This window comes from Trachinotus anak, unplaced genomic scaffold, assembly GCF_046630095.1.
Source record: "Trachinotus anak isolate AG129_WGS33_773 ecotype Australia unplaced genomic scaffold, CSIRO_AGI_Tana_v1 ptg000012l, whole genome shotgun sequence".
NCBI lineage: Eukaryota > Metazoa > Chordata > Actinopteri > Carangiformes > Carangidae > Trachinotus > Trachinotus anak.
In genome coordinates, this window is record NW_027273863.1 from 8,562,865 (window position 1) to 8,583,714 (window position 20,850).

Sequence of the window (20,850 nt, forward strand, 5' to 3'; positions counted from 1 at the left end):
TTTGAGAAAGGGCATTTAATTCCACAAGGAGAAACACTGACATAAGTGCACTTTCATTTTTAGTACACTTGATGTTAACAGACATAACCTTGGAGGGAAATGCCAGAGATTGAAAAACTCTGATATGGACTGATGGATACAGCAGACAGATGGTGAATACGAGAAAGTGGGAAAGAGGTGACCAGCTTCAGGGAAAAGAGGGGAGGAAGGTGAGTGAGAGAGAAGGGAGGGCCAGGAAGAGATTAATTGATTTTGGAAGGAGCTCAAAGACACGTCCCCAATTCAGTGATTCAAAGACTTGGCTCACAATCAGCGAGGTGGTGCTGGTGCGGCAGCTGGCCACAAGGATATGAAGCAGTCCAGAAATTTCTGATATGCCTCCACCTTTCCCTGAATGGGTACTAAGGACTTTCCAAACAATTCATCTGAAGGGTGGAGCAACAGTGACGCAGCAGTTTATCGCTGCAGCAGTACGGCATTAATAAATAATACTTACAGTACGAGGTGGCTACATTTTCAAGCAGCAGAGACACAATTGTAGCAGCACCTGCATACAGTGAGTTGTTTCTCTCTGAGACACAGCTACACCTAATCAGAAAATGTTCTTCGAGAAAAGTATGAAGAAAAGTATGAATAAAATCATGCCATGTATTGTATGCAAAGTTAATCAAACTATATACAATGTATTGAAAAAAGAAGAATACAGATACATGCTCATTTTTAAACCCATGTGTAATTTACAGATTAAGTGTCTTAGCAAGCACAGCAAGGTTTTCGTTTTTCACACTCCAAAAATGTGTTAGCATGTTGGCAAACTAGTTTTTTTCTCCGTAGATCTTCATTAGATAACAGATAAAATGTCCATGTGTCACAAATTCAAAAACACTGACACAACCACAGTGTAACAAGCTCTGCACATGGTCGGTACAACAATCATCAGACTGACACACACACACACACACACACACACACACACACACACACATAATATGTAACATACATATCAACAGACGGCTAAAAGACAGACAGAGCCTGAATCACCACAGTATTTAAACTACCTGACAGGTTTGAATAAAATCTGTTTTGTTTTTTTTTTCCAAATTACAGTGAGTAATGTCCAGTATATGTAGTGTGGAGCTCATAAAGATTTAATCACTGACTGGATTGATACCTTTGCTCTCAGGCCAAAATTTTAATGTAGTCAGATATTTAGTTTATGACCTCGTACCTGTAAAACTCATGACAATTAACATCATACCTACACATGCCTAAAGTATGATGGCAAACACAGTAAACATAACACATGCATGTTAGCATGCTGCTAACATGACTTTAGAGTCTTGTTTACATTTTTCAAAATAAATAAATTTTATTTTGACAAAATAAATATGATTTATTATGACGTGTTTGTAGACTGTTATCATTACTTCTTATAGTTTTCTTTGGTGTGATAATTGTCTTTGAACACACACTTGCTAACCTGTCACTCATTACTGATGTATCATAACCTAATTGTCAGTCTTGATCAGATCAAGTTTGCTTTCATGAAATCATTAATGTCGTGATCAAGTCATCTGAAATTTGTTTTCTAAGTTTTCTCTGCCACCAAACGTGGTTTCTTGCTGGAAGCTGGTAGTGGTGATTGTGGCTCGACAAGAGCTTCGGCCATTGTTACGTTTACAAGACAAGATATATGTCCTCTGAGCAGCGCTACGTCTTCAGGCCAGGTTGGAGGCTACAGTAACTTAGCATGCTAACATTAGCTAGTGGTCTTTACCTCTACTGAAGACAGTAGTAGAGGAAAAGACGTGATAGAGACGATAGTTAACATTGGTGTGACGTTTCTTCTGGACTGGTAAGTAAACAGATGTTAATGCCAATGCTTGCTATGTAGCAATAGCAAATCTTACAAATTTAAGGCTTAAATGTATTATTTTAATTCAATTTTCTGTCATTTTCTTTCATGAGTTCCACCACTCATACAAGAAGGACATCTTCTCAGTGCAAAGGAAGTGATGAATCAAAACTTAAAGATAAAAAGGTTAAAACTTTTGCCATACCAGTGGTAAGCGAGTGCCCTCTCCAGCTACCAGCCACAAACAATTTTTACCTGCAAATGATGCTGTTTACTGATGCCACAATACATGATTTCTGTGTGATGAAGTTCTTCAGAGTCAGAATTTCACCTGTTTCCCATTGGGGTGGTGCATAAGTGCAAAGTTGCCGAGCACAGGTTTTGAGAGCACCACTACACGGCCATCTCATCCCCTAAGCAGTCTGGCAGACTCTCTGCATTCAGCACATTTATGAGTCGAGCTGCACTGTCTGCACCCCCGCCCTCGCCCTGTCCCCAGCTGTCCCGATCATCACTCTCATCTGTGTTCGATTCGTACTCCGATCCAATCCCTGACTCCCTAAACCGAAGCAGCTCCAGGGCTCCGAGGACCTGCTCCCCCAGCAGCGAGCTCTCATCTGGGGCTCCGTCGCTGGGAGTTTCCCCTGTGTCCTGACCCTGGTCCTGGCTGTCAGGCCCCCGGGAGGAGAATCTGAAGCACTCGAGTCGAACTACGCTGCCGCTGATCCCCAGAGGGCTGGTGTCGGTGCCAATGGTGCCTGGAGAGCAGGGCCCAGGGACGGTGGAGACCCAGGCGCTGTCACTAATCTGGAGCTGGGACTGAGCTGCTAAAGGGCCTGTAGATGAAGAAGGGGTGAGGGGTTCACGGGGCACGCTGGGGGGCTTGGCGCGGAAAGTTATCTCCAGAAGGCTGTCCTGGGAGCCCACTGAGGACAAATCAAACACAGAAAGAGCTCGAGACACATATGTAGGATGAAACAAATTACAGAAAGACTTTTCGTTGTCACATGTAAACAGAGATGTAAGACATGTAAGAAGCGAGGAAAGCAAAACAGATGAGATTATATAGAGTGGGATGATGTCTGTGCTGACAGCATTTGATAATTAATGACTATATGGCAGCATATTGCCACTCGCTGAATGCAGGGAGGGGAGAGCAGAGAGCAGTACTGAGTCCTCTGAGAGGGCAGCCACAGGATAATTAATTGTGTGCCAGAAGTGGATGAGAAAAGGAGGCATAACGACAGGAAGGGGAAAGCGGCAAGGAAACTGAACTGAAGAGAAAAGAGATGAAGGGAGAAAAGAATGGTTTTAAGACAGAAATTTATATAGGAGAAAACAGGGAAATAGAGGAAGATTCAACACAATCAAAGAAAATAAGATATATACTGTGAATGGAAAAGAAACATGGGTAGTAAGTCAAGAATTAAAGCCCTTTTCCACCCACTAGATGTTAACTGGCCAGCGGCTTTGAGCTCCAGTTCCTGGATCTGTTTGACCAGCAGGGAAATGTGCTGCAGCAGGTCAGTGTTCTGCTGCAGCAGCCTCTGGACTCTGGCTTGGGCTTCGGTCCGTGCACACACCTCCACTGACAACTGCTCCTGGAGCACATGAACCTGAACAGACCAAAACACACACAGTTGCACACATGCATGCATGACAAATACAGCAGCAGCTGGTGTGTGCAAACTCAAAATATGCACAAAAAGCACAAAATGTTCTTTCGTTTTTATTATTTTCTTTTACCGTTGGTTGTTAAGAAGAAAACTACTAATAAAGTCCCACAATGATTTTTAAGTTCGGGGTTTGTTTTATCAGAATGAAAGTCGGCTTTGGTTTCTTCAGCCACGTTGAAAACCAACTCGTCAGCATCATGAATCAACCTCCGTCAATGACATTGGCAAAAGTAAGATAGAAACTAAAACTCAAAAAAGGTTTGCTTCAGTTCTTCAACATCCTTGAAACCATGGCCCAGGTTCATTTAATTTAATGCAAAATAGTTCAAAAGTTCATGTAAAAGTTTAGAGGGATGAAAGAGATAAGGAATAACCTGAAATACCTCGTCACAGCCTATTTAACACACCACTGATTGAAAATGGAAATAGCGCATCATTCCAATTATCATCCTCCAGATTAGATGAAACTGTGATTCCTGTGGTTGGTTTTACTGCTGGATTTTTGTTTCAGTATGAGCTTGGAAAGTTTCATCTCAGGCAACGCAAAGTTTTCCAATAATACTAATGACTTGGGTATTTTCATTTACACTTTGGGATAAATGTTTGTCAAACATGCTCTTAAAATGTTGTTAATTTCCAGTTAAGTCTAAGTCTGAGAAAAAAGGTGATGATGATGTGATTTTTGTTGGGTCTTGCACAAAACAAGCATTTTCTCTTTATAAAAAAAAAAAAAAATTGCAGCTCCTGCGATTTCTGTTTGGCACTTTGCCAAATTGCACTTTAGATTATATTTCGATGAATTGTGCAGCCCTACTGTCCACTGCCCTCAGTACCTGTGCTGAAGCTGCCAGTGCCTGCTGCTCCTGCTGCTGCAGTTGTTTCTGAAGGAGCTGGACCTGGTGCTCAGCAGAACAGGGAGCCTCTGCAGACAACTGACCCGACACTGAAGCGCCGAGAATGGGAGAACTCAGCAGAAGAGATGGGTCATCGGACACCTGCAGCAGAGATGACAGCAAAATGGGCTCAACTACTTTGAATGAAAAAGCATGAAAAACTTACAGTTATGTCGGAGTCGGTGATATTTCTATTACTTTAAAATACAACAGAAGAAGGCCTAGTAACTGCACCACTCATTGAAATGCAACTTTCATGTCGCAGTCCTGAACTTGATAGCTGCTGTATGTAATTCCTAAAGAGTCCAGTGGAAAACCTCCACAGCAGTGGGTGATGCTGGCAAACAACAAAAATCTTGCATATTACCACTTAAAGTAAACAAATGACAGCATATCACATCAAGAGTGCATATGGCAGTGGATTGGCTGTACAGCAGATACAATTAAAAGTAAAGTACAGGGTATGAAGGCCAACAATCCTAAATAATGGAGTAAAAGTGGAAAGAAAAATATATGAAAGCTCGTGTGTGTAGCAACATGTTTAAAAAAGCGGTTTAATAGTCTCTGTCTGCCAGCCTGAGCTCCTTAAGGGGTGAAATGCAAAGAGACGAGCCTGTCTGCTTTTATCCTGACAGGAAAAAAAAAAACAAAAAACACAGATGCACACTTAAGCCACTTGATATTATTTTGGTGATGAAGCCTCAAAATGTAAGTATGTTGTTTACCCACTTTGTCTGAACTTCCACTGTTCAGTGCTACTGTAGTGCAGATTGGCAGGCTGAATTGTTGTGAGAGGGAGATCAATGATACATCTACCGTGTCAAGTTGTATAAATAAAGAAAAAGATAAAAAGCGGCAGCTATATTTCATACCAAATGAAGATCAATAAAGAAGCCACGGTCGCTTTATTGTGGCTGCTTTTGATGGAGGTTTTTGTATCACTACCTGCATCTGTGACAGATTTTTACTTAAATTTAAGGTGGACCGTGAGATGAGAGTTTGGTGTTTTTGACATTTACTGACATTTTAGACCTGCAAAAAATCATTTTCTAGTGCATTGTATAAGCTTAAGATCGAAATAACAACACAATTAACTACAATTAAAAAAGTTGTTGTCCTTAATACTAAAACAACGGGCTGAAAGATGCTAAAATGCTTTTTAGAGATAAGGGGAACTGCAGAGGTACGTGATAATTCTCTGTAGGTTTGTCAATACAAGCATCTCCTTTCACATACACATGGTCATTTGATTTGATTATAGCAGTATGCGTTTTACTTAAGTTACGGTGAATGAATGGACGGCACTTGCTAATCTTATCGACCACTCAAAGCCCTTTACACAAGCCACACTGACCCATTCATACAGCACTTTTCTATCACACACACACAGACTCGCTCAGATGACACATCACTTCAGCATCTTGCCCAAGGACATTTCATGTGGATAAGAACTGGGCACTGGGAATCGAACCACCGACCTTCCGATCAGCGGACAACCCGCTCTAACTAACTCAAACTCATGAGCCACAGCTGCCATTTATGTCATAAATCAAAACAAATCTGTGGTCTGATACAAAATACAAAGTGGAATCATTAATCTGACAGTGAAGATTGTGTATTGGTGGGGATTCAATCAGTGGAATCTATAATTAGATCTATAGATTATCTTCACGGGCTACTGTTGGTTGATTTGACCATGTGTGAATCATGACTCCCACAATAATTTTCAACTGCTGCTACTGCTGGAAGAGCAGCTATAAAGGACACAACTTATCTGTCATGTCTGAGATGGGAGATCAATATGGTGGACACTCTTGTCATGATTACTTAACTGTGAAGGACCTTCTGGGTACTTATGAGAGACAAACTGCATGTGAGATCTGAACATATGAAACAGTGCTGTTTTATTGTGGCAGGAAACGAAAAATGAAAATATAGACCTAATTTCCTTGTTCTCATTTGACCATGTAATTGGATGTGATATCCATTCATTTCAAACAAATGAACTCGTCACCTCGTCAATGACAGTTTTCCCTCTTGAGTAATAAAGCTGACAGCGTCACAGAGACTTGTTTGGAAAACGAGCTGACAAATATCAGATATCGCTGCAGAGATAGCTGCTTGCTCAACATTGCAGGATTAGCAGAGCACCACTAGAAAACCTTGCTGTATTTTCATCAACACATCATATGATCCCATCAATATTGAAGAGCCTTGTGGAGCATTTCCTCACAAACAACCCTTAAAGACATGGTGTGCTCGCTAAATGTTCCTGAGTGATATTTTTATGAGGCCAAACTTTCATCATGTCCCTCTGCGAGCTGTGAGTCTCCCAGAATTATTCATTAACAGGACATTTCTGACTTTGATTTTTTTTAAATATAGGAATATCTAATCTGCCAAAATACATCCTTTTTCTTTTGGTAGGATGAACATATTAAACTAATAACTTTGCCCTGTTTGCATTTAACTTGAGCAATTAAGGAGTTGGGACTTGAATTAATCAGTTCAACTGAACTTAAGGGCACAAAAAATGTTCCGGGTGCTGCATTGTAGTTGAGCTAAAATGATTAGTGGATTAATCGATGAGTCAAACAGTATCAGAGGCCATGATAACACTGGATCCTACATTTCCCATAATGCAATTTAATACCATCTTTCATTTGACCATCACTGCCTGGTAAATGTCTTCAAAACACCACATCCCCAGTTTTAAGTCAGACTTTCTCTTATAAATGTGTAATTTCTAAGACTGAAAACATCATTATGACAACATCAAGTCATTTTCTCTAACACAGAGGACATTATACAACTGTTTTCACATGTCGAGTGGTACTTACCATTACGAGGAAATTACATGCAGCGCAGTTCTGATTTAAGTCATTTTCTGAGAAAAAATGACAGTAATTTGCTGTTTCTATTAGTCCTCTGTGAAAGTAAAAGGAAGACTTTTGGCCTGTTGATAGCACAAAACAAATGTCCTAAAAAAACTCTTTAGAGCTTTGGAAGGGCCGTTTTTTTTTTTTTTTTTTTTTTTTTAAATCTTCTGAGACTTCATAGATCAAATGATTAATTGACTAAATGAGACAACATATGGCAGATTAATTGATAAATAGATGAAAAATAGGCAGTGCCCTGCATTTCAGCTGCTGTGTCACACAGTGCAGTGCCGGAGGGATCCATAAATCATACTTTGCAGTGGTCACTTCATCTCTGCTGGGTTTATAAAAACTCCTGCTTCTAATGGACTGAGAAAATAGCAGGGCTTTGAATGAGAGACACTGAAATGATCAAGGACAACTTTTGCTTTACCTTCCCATCGTTACCAAGGGCCTCGTCCTTTTTGCTCTTCTCCAGGTCTGACGAAGAGGCGCACTCAATGCTCTCCTCTGTAGTAGCTTCAAGGTCCGTCTCCTCAGACAATGCAAACCTCTTCTTTGCTGCATGCAGAGAGACCAGATACATGTATGGAAGGGGGAGAGGGTTCATGCTGTTTTTATTTTGTGCCTTATAGTTTACAACACATCTAGAGGCAGTGACAGCAGCTGCAGTGGGCCGAGAGCTGGCTGAAGCCCACACAAGCAAGGTCTTTGATCAAAGGCTTGCACAAATCACCAGAACCAATCTGCAGCTGCAGCACGGCAAACTACTAAGAAAACTCTCTGCTGTGGATAATGACATCTTTTCTCGGAGAGGTGTGCTCAGTTGCCACTGCTTGTGTCTGCAGGCGCTCAGGGTTTTTGTTTGTGTGAGAGATAAAGAAGAAGACGAGAAGGCCTGGGGAGTTTGTGTGTTGTTGTGCGGGGAGAACAAAAGGAGAGTGAGTTTGTGTGTGTGACAGAAGGAGAACGGGAAGGAGAGAGACAGGAGGGGGTGGGAGGAGGGACTGGATACGTGGATGCAATTTTGTGTGTATGTGTGTGCGCGTGCAGGTTGGTGTGAGTCACCTGGCACTGCCTCAGACTCCTCAGCCTTCCCCTCCTCATCCTCCTGGTCATCGCTTTTCTGCTGCAGGGTCAGCTGGTGACACACATCAAAGGCCTGACCCACCGTCCGCACGATCCTCATGGCCTGAGACTGTGAGGGAGGACACAGAGAAGAAGTGTGTGTGTGTGTGTGTGTGTGTGTGTGTGTGTGTGTGTGTGTGTGTGCGTGTGTGTGTGTTGGGAAAAGCAGGGGCGAGGGAAAAGCAGCAGCAGGAGCACCGTAAGGAAGGATGCAAACATGAAGGAACACAGCAGGGGAAAAAACGAGGTGAGCGACTTGCGCAGGCAGGAAAGTGGATTGGCAGATTGAGTGTATATGTGTGTGCAGTGGTGCACAGGTAATAACACAGAACAGTGGAAGGAATGAAATTGCGTATGTTGGGGCAGAATGGGAGATGAAAAATGAAGACTGAAGGAAACAAGGGGGAAGAGAGAGACTAACTTCAAGTCAGACGATATTATGAGCACAGAGCTGTGGCTGTTTTGTCCTTGTCTATCTGCTCTGCATACGCTCTGCTGTCACAGTGACAGATTGGTCCATTTCAGAGGCAAGTAACTTTGATGGCAGAGGGAGTGAAGATTAGGTTTGTTGTTATTGCAGGAAGCTTTGTAGGTGTGTCTGTAACATCAGGTCATCAATCAGGGACAGTTTAATTTGCAATAACTCAAAAATTACCTACTAGATATCTCACACATTCACATCCTGTTTACTCATTTTCACCCAAAGCTTTACGTAAATCCTGTTTGTCCCATTGGCATCATGTAAGATATGTTCCTATGAGTAACACAGAGCCCTGATAAACAACAGCACTGTTCTCACAGAGAGGTGAGACACAGACTCACATACATTGTGTAAAAAATATGTTTGCAATATCTGCAAAACACATAGGAAAATCCCTTTCTTGACAAGAGTAAAGGAGCTCTGATTCTACTTCAATATCTGTTCCAACAAATGCAATTCTAACATTCACTCTCTTTTATCTCTGTTTTTGGTCTCCTCCTGAGGCAAACTGCTAAATGCTCCACTGTGTTCACCAGCTAGTCGCTAACTAAACTACTCCTGATGTGGCTGAAGACAAAGCTCTGAGTGGAGACAGTTAACCAAAACACTGTTGTGGGACAGACAACTAAAAACTCACTATAACAGCTGTAGTAGAGGTGGTAATTCTGTGTAGGTTAAAAGCGTAGGTAGGTATCATTATTAAATTGTAGTGTAGCTTTGTTTAACTTATAGTGTTTTAAAGCCGAACTGATATATCACCAAGTTCTAGCTCCTCAGTTATATCTTATGAGTTAGTAATCTCAATATATTTGGGGTTTGGGTTGTTTGTCGGACAAAACAAGTAATTTACCTTGGGCCTAAGAGAATTGTGATATATATTTGTATAAATATATTTTTCACTATTTTCTGACTTTTTATGTCCAAAGATTAATTTATGGCAGAATAATCAAAAATAAAAATAATGCTTAATTACACCCCTAATGTGCTTAAATGTTCTACTGTCTTAATCAGGACTTTTCAAGTTAAATTATATTATAAAGTAAATTACACATTAAATTTGCCTGAGTGGCTGAGCGGTTAGGGCAAAAACCACGTGCACATATGCTCTGAGCAGGTGAGGTGACTCCCGACCAGCCTGACTCTTTGCTGCATGTCATTCCCCTCTCTCTCTCCTCATTTCCTGTCACTCGACACTATCCTATCCAATAAAGGAACCAAAAGGCCAAAAAAAAAAAAAAAAATGCTCCATCTTAAACGTGTTTCTGAGGGTGAACACATAATAATAATAACACAATAATTCAGCAAGGCCTTTGGGACACCAGCACTCCCCTGATCGATTTCAAGGCTTATTTCTTCCACTAAAGCCCTAATATGCAGTCCAGTGCTAGCATCCTAAATCCACTGGAATTAAACTTTATCCACCATGTCCTTCCTCGCTCTCACTAAAGGTGAGTTGTCGTGTTTTCTATATTGAATGGTGGCAGAAGCAGCATTGAAATAAATTTATTGCTTTCTGCCTCTGGAGGATCATCCTGCCTCCAGGTCAACACGCCAAGGTAACTTAAGCTTCAAAGTAGTTCAATTAAGTGAAATAACAAAAAATAACACTGGAATAGAGTTATGAAGTGGATTATTTTGCTCTATTAATACAAACTTTAGTCCTCTTTTAAAGTGTCATGTGAAAACGCTGGCCCTCTCAAGGCCAAACACAAAAGGCTCTGCTGATGTACGGAGGTGACATCTAAGCCCCGCTGGGCTGCAACATGCAGCGATGAAAATAAATCAAATCTCCTCCTATCAGCTGGTCCATCTCCTCCTACTCAGCACACACACTTGGTCTGCAACACCCAGATAAGGCTCCATAGCCCCGGGAAGGCACTGAGGCAACACTGACTGCGTCCCTGACCATGTGGTGGGTGTTTCGTTCAGCAGTGGTGAAAATGTCTTGAAGTACCGAGTGAAAAAGCCCCTCGTCTTTTCTCTTCCCACCAGAATGATTAGTATGCAGCTTCACTAAATCACTGTCTGTCTGGTATCCATAGTGAAGGGATGGGAGTCAACCTCAGTGATGCTCTGTCTTTGTCATAGAGGAGAAAAATCTTCTCTGCTTGATATGCAGATATGTGGAGGAGAACATGCTTTTCATTTTCAGGAGCATTTTGCCACAACACACATGAGGGGTCTGACTGTCTGATTAATTGTGTGTGGGTCTTACAGAATTACACATCACTGAGGCAGTGGGTATAAATATCACGATTAAAAGCTTTGTACAAAGCATGGAGATTTTTTGCTATAGAGAATTTTTCTCGGCCTTCTCTAATTATGCAACACAATAATGAAGGGAAACCAAAAGAAAGCACTATAATGACAAAAACAAGCCAAGGAGCTGAAAATACAAAGCAATGAGTGACTTGCTGTGGAGATATTCTGTACGTTGGTTAAAATCGACAAAATCCACAATAATACCAAAGCCAACAGTGCGTTCTCTCAGTGTCATGTCCAGCCTGTCCTGGTGGTCTCAGTTGCAAACACAGTCATCACAACCCAAGTTCTGGCACAGGGTTCAGAGACTGTAAATAAAGATGGACGTAGTCTCCATGACGTCCCCCTTTTATTTCTGAAGAGCAGTTCTGAAGGTCAGAGTGGGCCTCTCTTCCTGGCAGCGCCTGACTCCACTTAACTTTAATCCAAACATGGGCAAAGAGGTGGGGTGTGTGTGTATGCCGGTTTGTCGCAAGCATACCCTCACCCACATGTCACTCAAAGCGGCACGCCTTCAATTATGCAGAACTTTAAGCCTTAATAACCCCATACAGTTGTCACAAAGGGGGAAATTAGCAACAGAGGCCAAAACTGTTTTGTGTATGAAGGAATTGAATCAGGGAATGAGAATCTATGGGGGATTGACTCGGTTTTGGAGCCAGATTCAAGTGGTAATTCAAGGAGCTGCAGTCTTCAGCAAACTATTTTAAGGCCATCATCACTGGGCAGTTGCTTAGTAATTTTACTTTTACTGAATTTAAAGACTAATGAAAAATTCTTATAAAGACATTTAATTCTTTCTTAAATCTTCTATAAACCTTCTGCCAGTAGCCAGTTAGCGTAGCTTAGCATGAACACCGAAAACAGGGGGAAACAGCTAGCCGCCATAAGGTCACAAGATCTTCCTACAAGCACCTATGAAGCTCACTAATTAATGCGTTACACCTGTGTATCTTGTTCATCTTGTTCAACCCGTACAAAACCCGAAGTGTAACCTCACAGTGACGACAAGGCCCGACCAAGGTATAATCCAACCCCTGCTAAACTGCAATGTGTCATTTTTATACTTTGATACAATGTGTTAATGATGTGAGATTATTTCGTTACCTTTTGATTGATGTGAGCCCGTCGCCACTCTTTGTGCTGAGCTAAGCTAGCTGGCTGTAGCTTCATATTTACCGCACACACAAGAGTGGCAACAATCTCCTCATCTAACTTTCAGGAAGAAAGTCAACAAGTGTATTTACCCAAATGTCAGACTATTTATTTTAAGAGGTCAGGAAGATACACTCACTGAGCAATTTAAGTAGGAACACCAGTACACCTGCTTATTCACGCAGTTATCTAATCAGCCGATCATGTGGCAGCAGTGCATTTAAATCACGCAGATATACACCATGCCACGCATAACTGAGGCTGTTCTGGGAGCAAAGTGAGGCCGTGTCCTGTATGAGCATGGTGTTCCTAATAAAGCGATGGTGAGTGTATGTGTCTTCGATAGCTTATGGACAACAGTAGAGGTCTTAGGTGCAGAGGAATAAACTACAGCGTGTCAGGTAGCGGCTACGCTTACTGTTAGAATAGATGCGTTGATGTTTTCAGTTCATCAGGGACTAAAACTCACCTTCCTCTTTGACTTAAACACATTGCAGCGGAAACTGTTGCTCTGTCCATCTCTAGCTATGTAACTGAAGATCTTCAAGTCCTGAGCATCGTGTGAGACATAAAAGATCCTGTTGAGGCAAAACAGTGCATGAGATCAGGTTGATGGGCTGTTGATCAGGATTATTGACTGGTTACCTGGCTTCTGTTGCCTCGTTACTGATTTAACATCATCAGGAGGGCCTACCTGTAGATGGGATCCTGTGTCACCAGGATGGTACTGTCATCCCATGACCACCCTTTCCTCTGTTACAACACAAAAACACACAGGTTGAAAGTGACAAAGGTAGTTCTGAAAGGACAAATAAAATAAAATAAAATTCGATTCTACATCACTGACCTTCTTCTTTTTGCGTAAAATTACTTTGACACAATCGGTGGATACGACAATATTGACCTTCTTTTTCTTTATGTTCTTCAGTTTGAATTCATACTGTGGAGGAAGAATGATATTCATGTTAACATTCAAGGTGGGCCAAGAAAAAAAAAAAAAGTCCAAACATTAAACCAGACTGATTATTATGCTACATGGTGTGAGTCGTATTAAATATCACATTGTCCCACTGAAGTGGAGCTCTTTACACAAGAAAACTGATATATTGGAAAAGAGAGAAGGGATTGTGTAGACAGGAAGATATTTTTGACCAACTCCTTCTCAGGGGAAATGTGAGATTGAGTAAACACTGAGACACTGTGAGTTTCTGTTTCTGGGAGATGTTTAAGCTTTCAAAGGCAGACTTCCCAGAGGGAGGCAGACATGTGTGGGACACTTTCATCCCTCTCCATGATTAATGCTAGAGCCCGTACCCTCTGCTTTCACTGCAGACTCCAAATCTAACATCTAAGAACAACCGGGATTTATGTGAAATAACATGGCTCGCTTTGAAAACACTACATCCAACATCAGATGATTAATTGATCAGATGAAGTTCTGTGAAATTACCAGTGTTTCTCGGCGAAAGGACTGTCGCCCGCTCTGCATGACTGACTTGGATATTCTCTGTCATCTTTTCTTTGGTTTGTGTAAAAATAACAACCCAGCGCTTGGCTTTTATTTTCAGCATGATTGAAGCTGTCTTTTCACTCCCTTACTGACATTTCAGAATAAAAGTCATGCGGAGGGTTGTCATTATCAACATGACAAGTCACATCTGGTGATTTTAGCGCTTATGAATCTGGAGCAGGTCGTCTGTTAGTCAGTGACCTGTGTCACATTCAGCAGAAACGTGCTTCACTGGAAGATTCAATGAGCCCTTCCACTCAATATTTGTTGTCATATGTTCTTATCCACTTCATTTGTCTTATTGTTGTGTGGGAGTTTTAATTCACATGCATTGGAGACTGTGGATGGTCAGGTGAAGGACACAGCTCCATTAATGTGTGTGTTATCCAGGGTAATGCAGCCACAAACTGGGACAAGAAGACCATCCATCTCCACACACACATGCTGCTGTCAGAGGGGGATGAAGTGGAACACAGGAAGTGTTTGTGCTGCATTTGCATGCACATCAGCCTCAGAGACTCAAACTAACACTGTCCTCAAGCACAACTAATGCTACAGGTGGTGTCAACTCACCTCTGGTCTTATCTCTTAAGCCACTGTGAGTGCTTTAAGGTCAAGTTAGCTTTTGAATATTCAGAGTGTGTCTCCCGTCAGAAGCAGAGACTCTTAATTACCGTGCCTTCACAGAGTTCAGCGCCCGACTCTTTTACTGACTTGCTTTTATGTTATCTATTCTCACATTTAATGCCGTGTTGATGATTTCATTCTTTTCATTATTTGTCACTTAATGCATTTTTTTCTTCAAAAAAATTTTTATCTCCAATTTATCGTTCTTGCTTCAAAAGATTGCAGAAAACCACTTTGCTAACTTTTAGATAAGAGCTACATAACACAGATATTTAATCAAAATCTATTTCTTTACAAAGATTCATAGATGAAAATCAGTAGAATAGACTTGGAGGCTGACAAGGTCTTCACACAGCCTTGTGCATTGTGAGAGTTTCATTTTTATGCATTTGAGCTGGTGATGTTTTTGTCGTCCACTCAAACCTGCAGGCAAACACTCTTATAATATAATGTATTATAAGAAAAATTGTAAAAAATCTGAAACAAATAAATAAAACTAACTAAATCTTATCCTGCACTGTACTTAAAGGATGAGGATTAAGTTCTTCCTGGGTGTCACTGGGGATGTGGCACAATAACTTGGATGCTAGATTAGATATAACAGCTGACAAACAGCTAAATCCTCTCCTCTCAGCTCTTCTGTAACGCTGCAGTGATGCGTAATGACAAGGCATGGCAGGGTTTCCAGTGGCCTTGTCCGGTCTAAATAAAGGGAGGCTCGAGAGACATTGGTTTTTCTAATGGTATCACATATAAACCTGCATGCTGTGTCTCTCCCCAGCCATAAAAATCTGAGTTGCCCTATGAATCCTGCCGTGATTGAAACCGCTCCTGACAGCCCACTGAATCTGCCGAGTGTGTGGTTTTACACAGACCAGTGATTTATCAGAAGGGAGGACATTGAGGAGAGTAAGGACCCTCTGAGCACTGAGCATAAGGTGAAACATAAAACACAAGAGAGAGAGGGGGGATTAATGTGCTTGCACCATCACCAGTCACTGGGTCGTTGGTAATGTGTGTGGGCTGCAATGGTCCAGTCCGTGGTCTGGTTCAGGGAAGTTACATATTTATGTGTCTTACTCTGATTCTCCTCATTGCAGCGACTATCTCCATTCGACTGCCAGGGCGACCCACTTCCAAACTGCCAATGTACTGCAAAATGTAAGAGAAAGGTTCAAAGAATGGCACTTTGAGGGAATGAATACCACTGATGAGTTGGTGAGTGCTGGGCTGGCAGATTTACTGCACTGGATGTGACAGCTTTTTTGTGCATTTCTGGAAATATTCCCCTCAGTGAGGTGATTTTTAACACACTCAGAAGGCGAAGAGTAAAACTTCCATCGACAAAAATGTAAAAATGGCCATTCCGCACTTATCACAATATTTTAAAAATGTATATAAGGGAAATAAATAGTGTCAGCATTCATCAAGTTGTCTAATAAACTGACACTTGCCAGTGCCAGCGGTGTCAAAATGAAAGGCTGCAACCAGCAACTGTTTTCATTCAATATTTATCTGATGATCATTTTTATTGATCAAAATCGATTTGGTCTATAAAATAGAGAAAAATGCCGATAACAGTCTCCTGAGAGAAAGTGACTCTCAGTCACACACAAATTAACGATAAAGAAAAGCAGCACATCCTCACATTTGAGAGGCTGGAACCAGCAACTGTGTCATATTTTAGCCTCAAACATAACTGAAACAATTCATTGATCCAGAATAGTTGCCGTGTTTTCTCTTGATTGCATAATCGATTAATCGACCAATTGTTTCAGCTCTAAAAATGTCAAACCAGAAACATTTTTTAACTCCTGCAGAGCAGACAAAAATACGAGTGTTTCAATGTAAACTATCAACATCACATAAATGTACCTACAGCATAGTGGCATTTGTTACAGTGACATGAATGGTCCTCATTTTAATATTTGACACATTGTGATCCTCTAGCCTCCCGCCACCCACAAACTATCTGTTGCAGAGGGTCCTTACCTTTGCCTCGAAGCAGACCCCATGCTTGAACACCTCTTCGTTGTGCATGGGGACCCTCAAATCGTGCACGTCATCTACTAAATTGTACTTGGTTACCCCTGGCATCGCTTTCGTGATAGCTGACTTGCTCCAGACTCTTGCTTTACGACAGCGCTAGAGACCTGCAGATATGCGCATCTCCTCCGGCACCGATCCCCCCGCACTCTCACCGGAGAGCCGCGTCACTCCGGAGGTCATCCGGGTTGAGGCGCTCCGGTCGCGACGCACTGATTGGTTGATGGGAGGCAACTAACGCGTTTATCGGTTACACTGACCCCTTTGCTCCGGTCTGAGGCAAGGTAAGAGAGAGACAGTGCGCGCCGCCGCCACCGACGCCGTCGCCGCCGGGGTCCCGATGACGCACGGATCTCAACGCGAGTGTTTTTTCCTCGGAGCACCGTGCCATCAATCTCGGACCTGGTTTCTCAGAGTGAGCGATCAATATCCAGCCTGTGCGTACGAGCCCTTAAACTGGGTGTAAGATCTAACAGCTGAAGGCGGGCTCCGCTTGTGCACACTCCGTCAGCAGCTACAGCTGGTGTTTGGTTGTATGACATCTAGTGGCATCTCACGGAAAAAAAACAAATCCCCAAATCACGATCTCTCACTGGACTCCAGGAGTCCCCAGAGGTCTTTCAAGGGCTCTTGGTTCCCTCCTGCAAAATACAGATCAGTGTTTCCATTAATAGCAGATATGATGTTTCTCAGGCAAACTGAATGAAGGACGCATTAGTGGTGTCACAATGCGCTGACACATGCTGTAAACCTGGGAGAAGCTCCACCATACGCAGACAAACACTCTGAGGTGTTGGTGGATTCTTCTCTGAGTGATGTGACCTTTGTTCTCTTGGTTGCAGCTTGTGTATCTCCATTATAAAGAGAACTAGAATCAGCCAGCCAAGTTGCAGGATATATGGTCACAATCTCTCCTTCCTGAGTTACAGCCTTAAATGTTGGCCTGAAGTGTTTTTGCAGAGCATTATGACATCACAGTGAAGTTGACCTTTGACCATTTGGATATAAAATGTCATCACTTCATTTTATCCTTAGGGACATTTGAGTTAAATTGTGTCATAATTAGTGTATGAATTTGTGAGCTATGGCAAAAAATGTTTTGTGAGGTCACCATGATCTTGACCTTTGACCTTTGAACACCAAAATCTAATCACTTCATCCTTGAGTCCAAATGAATGTTCTTTCAAGGCAGTACAGAGACATCTCATTCTTGAGAGTGGGACGGGCTGACAGATAGACAACCCGAAAATATAATGCCTCTGGCTGTTGCTGATGCAGAAGGATAAAATTATCAGCAAGTAGAGCTGGAACGATGTAGCAATATTTCAGCTCAAATGATATGGAAACAGCCCTGGGGTATTTTAGGAATATAGGTAAAGATGAGATAGACTATAAGCAGCCTAATGTGTAGTGATCTGGGTGAAGGATGAACTTAAATCCCTGAATTTTAAACATCTTGTACATTTTTACCTGCTCAGAGGTTTTAGAAACAGATACAGGTTTAGTGAAGGTATTCTGTATTTCACTAAATTTTGTGACTGGCTTATCTGCTCACTTTTAAAAATATTTTGATAAGAAATTAACCTGACATCAGGTTTACCTAGTAGATGTGAATAACTGATTTAAGCTTTAAAGACAACACTGGCTTATTTTTGCATCTTAAAGTGGGCATATATGTATCAAATACAATGTGAAAACAGTGTGACAGTATTGCTGGAAGTGATGAGCTGATGACAATTATCACTTCAATATGCAGCTCCTTACAGAGTTTTAGAGCCAGTTCCAGCTCATTGCTCAGCTGTATTGGTTCACTCTCAGCGCTGTCATACTATCATCACAGCTGTTTTCAGCAGAAAAGGCTTTAAAAACCCACTGTACTCTTCCAACAACAGATTCAGTTAGCAAACCCAACTCCAAATGAATGATAATGTTGCTCTGTATCTGCTGGATGAGTAAATAATTTGCTAACAAGTTCTTCATATCAACTTAAAAGGTGATGATATTCCCCCAGATGCAAATAAATAAATGAATTTAAAAAAAGTTAAACGTTTTTGCGGGTTTAAGTTGATAGGCCAAAAGTGTTTCTATACAGTTGCAGATATGGAGCAATGTTAGCATCATTTGGATCCATGTGTCCTGCCATGATGAACGTTAGATTAGTGTTCACTCTCTTGTAGCTCTGTTTTTGCTCTTCATCGACCCTTGTGCTGCAATATGCTCCACTATGTTCTGTATGTGCTTGGTTATTTTGTGCTTTGGTGCTGGGCAGACAGCTGTGCAGTGAATTTTTTTTTTGCTGAAAACAGCTTCACGTTGCTACCAAAACAGTAAAGTTGTGGACAATAACAGCAAAATAATGAGCTGACAGACACTGAAAATGGCTCATAGAGCTGAGGGGACCTGCAGAATGGTGGGATGATTCTCTGTTAACACCCTTTATATACACACAGTAATTTGATTCATTGTTACAAAAATAGTGATAATAGCAAGTCTTACTTTATTTCATACTGACCAGTTTCTTATGAAATAACCATGTACCTGTAAATGTAAATTTAATCCGTCTCCCTGTTGAAGTACAGGAAAACATGGGATTGTAAGATTCATGTTTACAATTATATTTTTCAGTCCAGTGGCCCAGAGTGTTGCACCCACAGAATCACTGAAGAAAATGTGTTTTTTTCCCCCTAAGTCTGAAGTGAAACCTGCTCCTTTGCTTTGCCCTCACATTTGTATAGTTTCTGATAAAGTGTCAGTCATGCTTTTTGTCCAGCAGGTGGCAACAGAGCTCTTTGTATTTTACAGGATGTAAAGTTGGTAACAGCCTAAGACCGCACTGAAATGACTAACTCAAACGTCCACTTTGCGTATGAAGGGTGCTCCTTTTTATTCTAAATGTCCCTCTTTATCTTTTTGTGCAGCTTGTCTTTTGTTGATCTGTGTCAGGAGCCACTCAGCGTGATTGTCGTACGCTCAGTCTCAGTGTAAAACACAAAGAGACTCCATTAAGGTTCAAGTGAACAGAGTGCCCGGTCACTTGAGAAAATCACCCCCCTCCCTTTATATTTTTTGGGTCTAGTGTCTACCCACCGTTTCCTGGGGACAAAGTGTACTCTGAGATCATACTTGAAGAGAGCAGAAATACTGCACCAGGTGTAAATAGTTCCTGCTGCCTGAATGACTTTTTTCTGCACGTGCCAGCTTCTCCAAGCCCTTACATATGCTATTGACATGGTTGTCATATGTTAACACTTTATTGTGTTCATCTGTGATGATGCTTCCTGTGTGAGTTTTATTGCAAGATGAGTAAGAATGGAAGCACGTGCGTCAGATGCCACAGTTATTTTAACACTCCGCATCAGGTAACTCACTTATCTGCTGTTTAGTTGGTGGGGAGTCTACAGTTCAGGTCAAGTGTGACTTAAGAGTGTTTTCCTATCTCTCGCTCAGCTTCCCACCTGCCACGTGAGGAATGAAAGCTGTGTGTTTTTTTTTTCTATTTTTTATCTTACTCTGTATTTGTACAGTAGTTACAGTAGACACTCAATGGGTTTGCGTTCATGCTGTAACACACTATTTTTTTTCATTTACTCCATGTTTAATTAGTTTTTGAAGTAAACAAATGGTAATTTCACTCAGCAGTTTTTCTCTTGTCACATTATCATCTGTTTACTGAATCAGCTTTGGTTAAAATCACATTTGTTCATTTTGTTATAAAAAGATGAACAGTCTAGTACGGCTGTAATTTACTAGGGGTCTTAGTGGTGGTGTGCCATTTAGTACTAAACACAAAGTACAGCTGAGGCTGATGGAAAAATCATCAGTTTTGCAGGTATTTGATCATAAACCAAAGTATTGGATTAATTCAGGTTTTTTACTTATGGCGCTTTAACACATCAGAGGATCACCAGAGCTTTTATGATTCATCCTGTGGGGACAATGAATGTGTGTATCTAATTTTAATGACAATCCATTGTTGGTGAGACCTTTCACTCACAACCACAAACTTTAAAACAAACACTGCACTCAGTAACCACACAAACACACCAGTAATGGACAACTCACCACCGTAACAACCTCACGCATCTGTCAATATCGCACAAATGCTGCTACTGTAAATATGTAATTTTTTGTATCTATATATTTTGTACATTATTGCATTGTTATTATTTATTTTTCTAAATATTTGTTATTGCAGTTTCTTACAGCTTTCCTCTTCTCTGCACTGCCACTTGCTGCTGTAACACTGTGAATTTCCCCACTGTGGGACTAATAAAGGCTTATCTTAAATGTCAAAATCATGGTCGCCTTCAGGAGATCAACAAAGTCAGTGGCATACAT

The 20,850-nt window shown here is 41.3% G+C and overlaps 1 protein-coding gene across 1 annotated transcript; it reads right to left on the reverse strand.

Moving 5' to 3' along the window:
* LOC139629544 (carboxyl-terminal PDZ ligand of neuronal nitric oxide synthase protein-like) lies at window positions 1-17,041 on the reverse strand. The gene is made up of 10 exons (XM_071492228.1): window positions 16,459-17,041; window positions 15,547-15,618; window positions 13,177-13,269; window positions 13,024-13,082; window positions 12,799-12,907; window positions 8,372-8,501; window positions 7,737-7,864; window positions 4,365-4,526; window positions 3,303-3,471; window positions 1-2,781 (listed from the first exon to the last, which is right to left on the reverse strand). Exons 1-10 carry the CDS (start codon window positions 16,561-16,563, stop codon window positions 2,249-2,251), a joined length of 1,560 nt encoding a protein of 519 aa, XP_071348329.1. The 5' UTR covers window positions 16,564-17,041; the 3' UTR covers window positions 1-2,248.
* Window positions 17,042-20,850: the final 3,809 nt, after the last annotated feature.

Bases quoted from the DNA above. Each gene is read 5' to 3' on its own strand.
- LOC139629544 (XM_071492228.1), bottom strand. From the start codon at position 16,563: ATGCCAGGGGTAACCAAGTACAATTTAGTAGATGACGTGCACGATTTG. The intron at 4,527-7,736 runs GTAAAGCAAAAG...TCTCTGCTGCAG, and splicing joins CCCTTGGTAACGATGGGAAG to GTGTCCGATGACCCATCTCT. The intron at 3,472-4,364 runs GTACTGAGGGCA...TGGTCTGTTCAG, and splicing joins CACTGGCAGCTTCAGCACAG to GTTCATGTGCTCCAGGAGCA.